This window comes from Pararge aegeria, chromosome 3 (genome assembly GCF_905163445.1).
Source record: "Pararge aegeria chromosome 3, ilParAegt1.1, whole genome shotgun sequence".
NCBI lineage: Eukaryota > Metazoa > Arthropoda > Insecta > Lepidoptera > Nymphalidae > Pararge > Pararge aegeria.
Window position 1 is genome coordinate 6,536,558 of NC_053182.1, and position 12,534 is coordinate 6,549,091.

The 12,534-nt window shown below is 33.4% G+C and overlaps 1 protein-coding gene across 1 annotated transcript in view; it reads right to left on the reverse strand.

Annotated features, from left to right (window-relative positions):
- Positions 1–84: 84 nt before the first annotated feature.
- The window catches only part of LOC120637268 (ras-like protein family member 11B), a 34,066-nt gene continuing 21,616 nt past the window's right edge, over positions 85–12,534 (reverse strand). The window contains exons 3-7 of the mRNA XM_039909024.1: positions 9,764–9,820; positions 9,557–9,657; positions 6,381–6,575; positions 4,501–4,678; positions 85–3,937 (exon numbers count right to left, since the gene is read on the reverse strand). Coding sequence (XP_039764958.1) covers positions 3,837–3,937; positions 4,501–4,678; positions 6,381–6,575; positions 9,557–9,657; positions 9,764–9,820 — 632 coding nt within the window. The 3' untranslated portion in view covers positions 85–3,836. The remainder of the gene's footprint in view (positions 3,938–4,500; positions 4,679–6,380; positions 6,576–9,556; positions 9,658–9,763; positions 9,821–12,534) is intronic.

Sequence of the window (12,534 nt, forward strand, 5' to 3'; positions counted from 1 at the left end):
TTTGCAGGTCTTCCTTAATTTGGATTCATCATCGTAATTTTTTGGAGAATTTGTAGGTTTTCGCAGAAATAAAACAGAGACGAATCATTATCATACAATTTAATTCATTAACATAAAATTACTATTTACATCTTATAAATCAATCAGTTCATATTTCTTTTTCTCTTAATATTATCTACTTAATATAATCTTTTGCCATCTCTTTAAATATCATGTTTTCGGAACATTTAGTCAATGGAAAACCTATTGAACCAACCGACCAACTTCGGCAATTTAGTAAGGAATGTGATTTTAAACAAAATAATTGTTATAAAAGTAAACTAGAAGCAATTTTCCAAATCAAAATAAAATCTTATATTGATTTGGAATCTGGAAGCTCGTAGTGGTAACGTCTCAATCCGAATTCGGATTTGTTCATATGAGAATCGCATCATAATGTATTATATGCATGTGCGAGTTTGTGTGATAATTAGATCTATATAAGTATCTTCCTATTAATAGGTTAGGTTAGGTCAATCTGTGTTTCCAAAGACGAATACCAACAAACATATAGGTCGTCTTTGACACATATGTAAATCAGTATTGTTCATTTTTAACATCTAATATTTGGTTCTTTGGTATTAATTATGAAAATAACATTCATTTCATTCTACAATGTCTTTTTCACAGCCTATACCTAATGACTAGACTTGACAAAAAGCATTTTTAAACGTTGAATAATGAACGTAATTTGTACTACCTAAAAACGGACCCCGGCTGTTTGGGCCATCGCAAAGTGATAATTTCATGATCAATTTATTTATGAAACATAGCTAACTAGTTGAAGGATTAAAAAAAAAAATAACTCCTGATTGCCGACAAGTTACCAATGTGAGGTCTTAAACAAGTCTGGGTATTTTGACAAATTACACTCAAATCAAATTATGTGCAATATAGGTACATTTTGATGGTGTCCACTGCACCGGTTAACAATTTTTAGAAAGTTTACTGAATTATATCATAGATATGCACTGGAAATATGCATGTTTCTGAATACAGAGAACTCATATTGCTAAAAGCAATATAATTTAAACAAAATATAGTTTCTAAGAAATACCTTGATGCCTCTAAAACGAGGATTATGATATTTCTGAAACAATTTCGTCAACAATATTAAAATAACACTGCTTTAAGCGATAGAAGTCAGCTCCCAGGATTTGCTATGACATAAAATCGTAACTACCCCTATTGTGTTTCTATTCTCTTTGAATACACTTATATATTTGGAGTACATTTTGAAACTACATCATTAATGAATACCTCTACTGATAGGGCAAACACTCAAATATGATCAAAGAATTAAATTGAGATTGGGAGAAACTCAATATAGTTTAGATGCGTTTTTAATAAGATTAAAACTAATCTTAAAATTATTAATACTGTGTAAAAGTAGAAAAGATTTTGTATGCAAATTTGGCTACACTTAAGAATACTCAGAATAATTAGAATTATACAATATTCGTGGCCTAAAAGTAAGTCCCGACAACGAGTCTAAGTGTTCATACAGTTACATGAGTAGTACATTTGAATATATTATATTTTGACAATATTTAAACAAATAAGTAGAAATCGTTAATAAATGAAAATGACTACTGGTTTGTAAAGTATCAACAAACAAAATCTACCATATATTATTTATTACTTTTAGAGTGAGCTGTAAACAGTTTCAGATCTTTAGATTTAGATTTTCAGATGTTGATTAAAATAACCGAATAAAAACGACTGCAATTTCACATAAGTTAAATATATAATTTTATTGATTTTATCACTCATTCATCTCATTCTTGTTTTTTACTTACGTAGGCAGGTCAGTTTTTTCGATACCAGATGATTTTAGAGTTCTCTAGGGGTAAAAACATCTCACAAAAACTACATATTTCAATTTTACATCTACTAAATGCTTATGACCAGATGAATTTCTTTTATATCATTTTTTTGTAATTTGCAACATCAATATTCGTTTGTAATATATTTTTATAACAATATTTAAAATATTATGTTTTAATTATTTACAATGATTTAGTCACATCCATTTAATGGTGTGCATCAAAGGACAATTTAATTCATAATCGTATAACGCTTACGACTACAGCTACAAACACAAAAGATCTTTGGCACATTTATTTATTTAGTTAATCAGGTATCTTTATTTCAACGATGACTCCAAGAGGTGGTTATTGTCAAGATTCAAAATAGATACAGTATATATATATATACATAGTAATTTTAAGCATCAATTCTTTATAATCTAAATAAAGTTTTAGTTACTCATATTTACTTATAGATAAAGAAGGTACACACATCAGTTATAGTGCAAAGTTTAAGCGACCTTTAAAGCTTTTAAACTAATATTTTCGTGGTTAATCAACATTTCTTAAGCATAGATCAACGGGTACATACCACGATAATATTTTGAATTTGTCGATATTTCCACCCAGTTGCTTGCGTTGATCAATGCTTAAGAGACCTTTAAAGCCTTAGAATATGCACCAATATCCCATTCCTGTCACTTGTTGTAATTAAAATTAATATAGGGATATTTAATCCAAACAATACTAATTTTGTTTTCCGAATAGTAGCTATCTATATATAGCGTTATTTTGCCTCATATAGGTTTTTATACAAAATACGTTTAAAAAATCACTCGTTAAACTACTACCAAGCACCCTCAAAGTTCACTTACGATTACTTTTCATTACCTTGGGCATTGGAATTAAAAAGTTTTGTTTGTTTGCACGTTGAGTAAGGCTGCTGTATACACTTTATAAAAGCAATATGACAAAGCAATGTCTTATTCCTCTTATTTGTTTCCTTTTTCATTTGTTATTACTCACACTAATAATACAATAACTACATACAAAAAGTAGAGGCAGTCTTAGGAATATGTCCTTGTATCCTATGCCTAAATTTTACAGGCGTAACTGTTCATTGGATACGTGGATCAGAATATACACTATAGAAAGTTCTAGTAGTCACACCCTGAACACCTTAGCGAATAGCGTCTCACGTTATATATAGTGTCTAAGTTCACCAAATCTGTTCAAACAATCATCAGAGCGCACTAAAATGATCTCATGCAGCTTACAGGTCGCACAATCATACTAGGCCGGGCCGAAATTTGCCTGTCTGAGACGTTCACGCATGTACCTACAATAAATAATCTCTAAACTTTCTGACCGCCCTGAAAAGTTTTTGCGTGTACTTTAGGGCGTTCTTAAATACAAGCAAGCAAGTTTTTCCGCCCTAAACTGAGCTGGCGCGGGTACTGAGCGACATTAATACTTAGTACGCTCTCAATCGTAAAGTCGTTTTTGAGTATCGAAACGCTGGAACGTCAGTGTAGCGTGGAATTATCTGCATTGATTCGTCAAAAATTCTTAAGACAATCGCATAGAAAAACGTTTCAAAAATCAAAATTAGCAGTCCAGGATTTCCGTCTCTAAGATAGGTGAATTAGATCCATTTTGTTACAAAGATGTATGTTTTGATACTCGTAAAAGACTGCGTTTGCGAGCGTACTAAACTTGTATTTTTTTAGTACCCTACAGGACTGTCAATAAGATTGCAGACTATTATGTAATGTACGAATTGAATGCGGTATCTGCGCAGTCAAACGTGACTAATTTCAGTCCGGCAAACTTAGATCGTGCATACTGTACATAAGGGTGACTTTTAAACATTTAGTTGGTAAACAGTCTTGCGGATGACAAGAATGTAGGCGACGTCACTGGCAGACAGACAAGGCAGGCGGCGCCGGTGAGGCGTCAGCGAGCCTGGTGCACTGGCTGCGGCTCCGGTCATGGCGCCGCGGCCGCGAGTGGGGGCCTTGCCGGCGCTGGGACCCTGGGGCAGGCAACGACTGACCCCCGGGTGCTGTGGTTGTTGTTGGTTGCACCACCTGGAAAAAAGATAAACATAGTTATTATCTCAGTCATTTTTCATAGGTCGCGTTTGGAAAAGTTTGATGATTTTTTGATTTCAGTTCCAAAATTCGAAATAGAAATCGGAAAATCACTTGGTTATTATAAATCCGAAAGTATGTTTAATCAGGAGGAGGAGGTATCAAGTTGAATTTAATACAAAATAATCAAATTTTAAAACCTTTGGAGCTGTGAAAAACAACAAGTTCTAAGTCATAGCAATCAAAAGATACAGGTGTTAATCTATACTTATATTATAAACATTAAAGATATGTTTAATTATTTGCAATCTATGTTCAACTACCTTACTCATTTTAACACCTTTCACTCTTAAAAAGCTTTTTATCCAGAAGCAAGAAAAAACCGTCCGTTAAAAACAGGCTACTTACTTGGAAAAACATCAAATTTCGCGTGGTTACAAGAACATTTATATTATTACACCAAATATCGTTCTTCCTGCACGCAACAAAGCATCCAAACGTCTTATTCACAAATTATCGACAAATTATACTATTATATTAGTTAATGAAGTAATACATACCTATTAACGATCCCAGCATTTTCGTTACCGAGAACTTTCTCGTCCTCTGCGGAGTTCGGACCTCGGCGAGCAAGCGGTCGACGCACCGGTAGAGGTCACCGGAATTGTCTGCTACGCTCGCTTCGCTGAACGAAGCGCCGTGGGCTGAACTTATCGCCTGACCCTCTTTAGTTGGCACCTGCATCAACCGAAGAAATTGTTGGTTAATTTAATGAATTTCTTCACTATCAATGTGGGTACTTGTAAATTATGATACACTAGCGACCCACCCCGGCTTCGCACGGCTCCAATTTATGTAAGTGTGTATGTAATTTTAATTTGTTTTTCGGGAGTTCGAATGTCGCAACCCGCCCTGCCCCAGGTTTTTTTTTAATCTCTGATATCCTCTAACATATTAACTTTAATGATATGCTGAAAAGAACAATGATTTTGATCCCCATGAAATGCACAACGTCTTCAATGTATTTATTTGGACCATTTTTTGAAGACCCATTTTTTGATGTATTTAGGTAATTTTATAATTTTTATAGTGTTTTTACCTACACTTGGAGGAAATATCAATTTCATAAATTTAAAATGCATACAACAATTTCCGGAACCGATGCTTCGATGACTCTTCGACGGCTTTCCCGGAGAGCCATAGCTTAGTGGTCAAAGCGCTCAGGCCGCAATTACCAGAGAGTCGCAGATTCAAATCCTGTCGGTTACGACAATTTTTATATGCATATAAAATATATAAAATTGTATGTATGTACGAGTTAGTTTAACATATTGGATTATGACATAATCATCACACTGTTTCGACTCTCACTGCTGGGTTATTAAGTATTATATATTTATTTCCAACACATTTACAATTTATTGTTTTTAAATTGAAACATATAAATTAAGTCTTATTTGATATTTGTGTATGGTCTCCTGAGGTATAAAATCTCCTCCATATTTTCCCATTTTTCCTGTAGGTGGCCCATCCAATCTTTTCCCGCTATATTTATGATGTCATCAACCCATTTTCATGTTTGTTTTCCCACACTTATCTTGGCTGTTGGGCTCTAGACCCTATCCTGTATCACATTTATATGCCAGTTAATAATCAGATCATATCTGAAATGTCACTCGGATCTATGGCAGTAACCCGATTATAAATGTCAAAAGGTTACGCAAGCCCACGCGGTTTCTTATTGGCAAGTCAAGGCAAAATTGCAAACAAATCAACTAGGATTTGTTGAGGTTTCGTATTTTTTCTTCGGTGTAATTTTAGAAATGGCAAGCAAACTGAATTTAGCCGGGAAATAACCTTAACAATGTTAATTACATCGATCGTAATTTTCTATCAATATATAATACAGGGTCTTTTGTAGGGAGATCTGATTTTCTAGGTTTGTGCCGGCATTATCACTGCCGCTTGCGTCTAGCCTTGCGACTCGATGACATCTGCCCAGCTAGTCAGGGAACAGACGACATAAACCTATGTCCAACAGAGTACGCCCATTGTTTGACATCATTGTAATGATGATACACTACACTAATACCTAATTCTACGTATCTACCATAACGATGCAATCGACTGATATATTTGCAAAAACATTAGAAACAGACAGACCCATCTTAAATAGAAAAATAGAACTCTTCTATAAAGAAATGCCTGAATTTTATAAGAAGTGCGAACAAAGATATTCGAAATGCAGAAATTCCACTGTAGAGCCACTTAGAAAATCTAAGGGATTTCCAGAAAGGATTTCCCAGTTTTCTTTACGCAAACATAAAAACTGCAGAGGTCAGTTTTTTAAGTGATGTGCACTACCAGCGTATAGCGTTTAATATATATACATTTTAAATTATAAAAAAAAGCTTTACCTACTGAAAGTGTCTTTACTAACCTGTCTTAGATGATCCAAGTCTGTTTTGTTTCCTAGTAATGCAAGAGGCATGCCCGAGGATGCTGCAGCGGGTCCGTGTGCCGGACTGCTATTCGAAGGTGACCTTTTCAGTGTATTTAGGATTTCTTGGGCGTATTCAAAGCTACTTCTGTCAGTCACTGAATACACAAGCAGGCATGCATCTGCCCATTGTATCTGTAACAAGAGACACATGGTAAATATATTACCGTAGCGTAATAGAATGACGAAATGTTAGGTGAGTAGGTGGTTATTAGATTACGTTACGCACATAGGTTAAGATAGAGACACATTGTACTTACGCGTCGTGTCTTTTAATTTGTATACTTTTGTTTAAGATTATAATGGAGCTTTTAGTGTAATTTTTAAAGAACTTTTTCTTACTTTAAAGAACGTAATTGTATAAGGTAAAAACAGTACATAAAAACACTGCGCCTATGCTTACTCTGTATTTTAAAAGACGCGGACAAGCTTGCTGCTTTGAACCTAATTATTATATTATATTTTTCTTTCATTGGAAACCATAAGCTAGAAATATGAAAATAGTTAATTTATAATTTTATTTACGTTTTGTATAAATTGAGTAAATGAAATATATTTTAATGCTATAAATAAAAGACTCATTATTATACGCCTAATATTATACGTCTTTTTAATTGCCTAAACTGAGAGGATACAAAAATAATGAAAGAGAAATCTGAAACTTGAAAGGTGTAAAATATATATTTTTCATGTGAAATCAATACAAATTTGTGTAACCGGACCGTCTCGGAAGTTGCTTTTGTACGTATCTGACATCCTGACAGGTTAACCTATTTAGAAATAGACTCAAGTGCCTCATCTATGTGAGACGAAACACCTAGCCGAAAGTGGAACAGTTCTGACATTAATTAATTAAAAGGCTAAGAAACTATTTTGGAGGCTAATTTGGTGCCACTGGAGTTCGAGATAAGTTATTTAAAATTACGATTATCCGCGATGTTAATATTATCAGCACGCGACGGTGATTCGTTTCAAATCAAGTTGACATTGTTTAAAAGAAGGTTTTTTTTTGCTACTTTTACAGGTTAACGAATATAACTACTTTTACAAATCTTGTTGGCGCGCAAATAAAATAGTAATCAAATGATACCTACTTATTTAAGGCCCGTGTTTGTAAGCAAACTTTATCGTTCCGGCTTCTCAATTCCAATCTCTTGTTGAGAGAACAATACAATTCAAATATTAACACAACTCATAAAACGGGAGTAGGCAATCAACAGCGAACATCGATAAAAGCACGGAAGCCTGGCCTTCGATATAATATTGTCCTTGAATATGTAATATAATGTATCGATTTCGCGTATCTACTGCCGACAAACAGTCGCCTTCTTACATAAACCTGTACCCGATCATAATATCGTGTCTATCGAAATACGTAACACAATTATTACCACATAATTACAGCTTCTGTTCTGTGGTAATTGTTTTAAACAGGAGCTTATAATATTAGGTTATAATGGATTACAGGTTAGAATTAGTTTAATTTAACGAAATTGATTGTGTAAGGCGTTTCATTAATGGACAGTTCTGCATGTAAACAACTTATGAAAAGATTTATTAAAGTCTGATCTCAAGAGCTTGTGTAAAGTAGGTATAATACCTCTGTTACTCGAAATAAACTAATTATTTTTATAAAGTGCCTGTAGTTATTTCTATTTGCATAGTTCTGTATTCGTTTGTAGTTAAATTTTTATATTTTTCAACCAAATACTTCCTTATTGTCAATTTTAGTCAGGTATCATTTTCAGAAAAGTTTATGATTATGCTTAAAAGCTTATAAATAATCCCTTAAGTTAAAAACATACATAGGTATATTCCATAGTCTTTTGGAACTATCTTGAACCATATATTTCTGAGGTAATTATTATTTTTTTTTATTCCAGTACAGTTATTTCTGAGGTAATTATTTTTATTTAAATTCCAGCACAAGTTAACCCTTGAGTGCATTATCAGTCAAGTATGCAGTCTAAGATGATAACCGGCAGGCCTGTTAGGAAGCATTGGTTTCCACGCGACATCTTCCCGGAACGCTAGATCGTTTGGTTTTGGTGTACCTTTCTCAATGTTTCACTTAAAAGATATATGAATATTATGAAATGCTTTTGAAAAGTAGGAAAACGAGGTGCGCAACACTATTTTAAATTATTAATATTTGGTAAACTTTCAAACATTTACGCAATAATTTAGTTTTACCGACGATATTATTATTTTAAGTCTAGGTATGAAACTATAAACAAAGTGACTCACTAAGAGCGCGTGGTGCGGGTCACTGGAGCGACTTCACTCCTCATGCCACTCGTATAATATTCGCGGTGATTAACCCACTTGTTAGAAAATAATGGGTTCAGCCTCAGTTTAATCTACGATTTTGTTTACGGCTCACTAACAGCCATATTTTGACTACTCCAAATTGTACCATTAACAGATCAGTAGTATTTAAATTGTATTGCACGGAAAAAAAATGGTTACTGATACGTTTGTTTATGGTACAGCAATACGGAAGTTACCTTTTAGTGTAGCTGTAAAAAAGTAGAAATAAAAACTCTATCTCGTTTGTTAATTTAGACTCATATAACGACCTGACCTCGGGAAATTATTGTTGTTATTCTAAAAGAAAACTCGTATAAATATCCTTAATCTTTACGTGATTTAGTAACTGTATTATTGTTTAGGGGTGCCAAAGGCCACCGGTTAGGTTTGTGAAGGTGAATATCACTGTTTGAACAAGGTCTTCGTGCTGCATTAACCTACATCTCATGATTGAATTGTGTTCGATTTTTATTACTGTTATAATCAATATTTATTTCAGTTTTAGCTATAAATTTTACGCGAAAGGTCAAGTCAGTATCATCTATATATAACTGTTAGAGCCGTATAGTTATCGAATTCTGATTTATCTCAACTATTGATACTTTATTTCTACCTGGAATCGCTGTGAAAGTCTGAATTATTTATTTCTCGTTCTTCCGCAAAGCCGTATTTTAAATGTCAGTATAGTATTTCAGCACTCAAATTTAGTACCAGGTAGTCATTCCATCTAGTTAAACCTTGTAGGTTGGTTGGCCGTGACAGTTAGTTTGTGATCGATATTATATTGTGGGAGTCAATAAATTTACCTGTTCTGCCGGAAACTTGTCAGCATTTGAGCCAGATACGTCTATCACCTCCAACTCCACTGGGGTACCGTTTATTGGCACCGTTTGCCTATAAAGTAGATCTGTGGATAAAAAAATAGCAATTGTTTAATAAATACAAAGTGAATGTTGTTGGAAAGGAATTTTAAGTCCACCATGCATTCCAGGTTTGTTTAATGTTACTCTCACCTGTATTTGAATGGTATTCGCCGATGTATCGCCTTGTGAGGTACCGTACGATGAGAGCTGTAACAATAGAAAACTTATTAATTCTTAGTTATTGATTAATCTTTAAATCTTCACCTAACATTAATCCGGTAAGATCTAAGTATTATTATTAAAATATTTATTAATTTTATGACGTTCTTTTCCCGCGTCTATTACGGTTTTTTTACAAATCCCGAGGGAACCGTTTGTTTTCCTCGGAAAAAAAACCAATGTTCGTAATTTCATCTAACTCTTGGCCATAAATTGGTTGCATAGTTACAGAGTAAAGGGAGGACAAACAAACAAACACACTTTCACATTTACAGTACCTATTTTTAATTATGCAAAATTTCCTTCATGTTGTATTTATAATATATTGTTTTATATCTTTGGCTACTGCCTAAGCACACCTAAATTATGACCGTTGTGAAGGACGCAACATACGTATACTTTTTATTCTAATAAAACTAATACGCGCGAATGAAATAAAAATTATAATGAAAATACACTTTATTCTAAACCAAAACATAACAGAATAGATAATAAGAATTAGAATCACCATATACGCAGGTCCAATAAGCGGCCTTATCGCTTTATCTCTGCTAGGCAACCTAGCAAAGTACAAGTTAAAAGTTGATATTATAGGATGCAAGTCTTTACATTAAATCTTTGATAATTTTATCCCTATGAAAAACTTTATCATTAACGGAAAATATTTTTAGGTTCGCTGGTCGTTCCACTAATAGTTTAGGTAAAAATAAATCCTCATGAAAGCGAATGCGTACTGGTCGTCAAAAAACATTTCTTTAAACCATGCCGACGGGGAAAATCGCTAAAATCAACACGTACTACTTTTTGAGTGACCGAAATAAAATTATGAAGTGCAATTTACGTGCAAGTAAAGTTGATGGCTTCAGTGGCAAGTTAAGATGCTGTTAAAGGAAACACTCTGTATTAAATTAGCTAGACTAGGGCAATGGGTCACTCACTGGTATGCTTGTAGTTTATGTAATATAAAGTATCTAGGTCGTTTTATCATGCTGCATTTTCTATTTATTTTTTAGATATGACTAAACCAATGTTCTAGGATTCCCTTAGCTTTATACATACAATACCCGAAAAAAACTCATATTCAATCCAAAAATTTAAACTTGATACGCTCATATACGGAACAGCCTATTCTACAAGATACATTTCGGAGAGTGTGTTCAGGAGCTATTCGATTTGGTTAAACCATCTTTCTATCATTGGAGGAATCTTCACCGTCATGTAGTAGAAATACCATCAATACATACGAAGCACTTTGCTTCTCTCTTTCTAATACTCACCGCAAAGGTCTGGAATGCCCTTCCCTCATCAAATCAAATCAAAATACACTTTATTGTACACCAAATACAAAAATTAGATTAAAAATAAACACAAAATAAATAAAGAAAAGGAACAATAGGCGGCCTTATCGCTTAAAAGGGATCTCTACAAGGCAACCAACCAAAGTACATGAATTTAAGAAGAAGTGTTAGGGTGTACACAAAATAATAAACATAAATTACGAAAATTAATAAATAATAATAAATAAAATAAAATATACTTATTTCATAAACGTACACATATAATATAAAAAATATATATATAATATCCATCTTCCGTCTTCCCCGAAAAATCGATTCGTAAATCTGGGTATTTTAAAATATAGAGTGAATAGTCGTTTTCTAGGCAAGCTCACCCCATCTAAGGCATCATTACTCACCATCCAGGTGTGATTGCAGTCCCCATAGTACTAAAAAGCAAAATAAAAAAACTGCCCGTTTAAATACTATACAGATAATCGTATAGTATAAGACGACCAGATATAATAATCATACATTTACTTACCTTTAAAATAAAATCAAAGAGCTAATAACAAATTAAATGGCTGTGTCCCACATAAAAGAATTTGTTTTTGACATTTCTAAATATAAATCCTTTCCGTACAAATTGCGGAAAATTATGTTACGAAAGTTTGTGGAGTAAAAGCATAATTAGCACTCTTTACGTTCACAAACATACGCAACGCTCGCGTATGTGACTTCAGTTGAATATGAAATGCGGATATGGTGTTTATTGGTCGACTTAATAAACTCTTGATTAGGTAAACCTTATGAAGTTCTTCGTAACTTAGGAGTCTCTAAAACATTATTTAATATAATTTAGGTCTCCAATAAAATAATGGAAGTGTTTTATAAATGATTAGATTTATATTTTATATATTTTGTACTTTAAAATAATAATGCGTAGAGGGGTAAAGGTGGACTGTCTGAAGCGAAACATATAAGGACTCATATCTGATTAAGAATTTATGAAATCGGTTAAAATAAAATTTAGCAAAGACAAAATGGTATTCTGATAATATATATTATCTCGTTCATAAGTCAATCGACGTGTTAAATTATATCAAAAGATTCCATCCCATAAAACACCCACGATTTCAGTGTTTGTTTGCGATAAAACGTTTCAGCGAATAAAAAATACCGCACTTTGTTTACTTTCTTCCTAACTAAGGAAATAGGAGAATCCCAGCACGTTGTGCTGACAAAGAGAGCCAGCCTTGTAATAAGTAGGTAAACATTCAGAAGCAAAAGCAATATGATTTAGTACACTTCAGACATTTCTTTTAGATGCTCGCAAAAAAAAAAAAATAACGCTGGTCTCGGATTAATATTGAGACGGAAAAAACCGCGGAAGCTCTGAGCTTACTCATCCGTTAGTTTTCATAA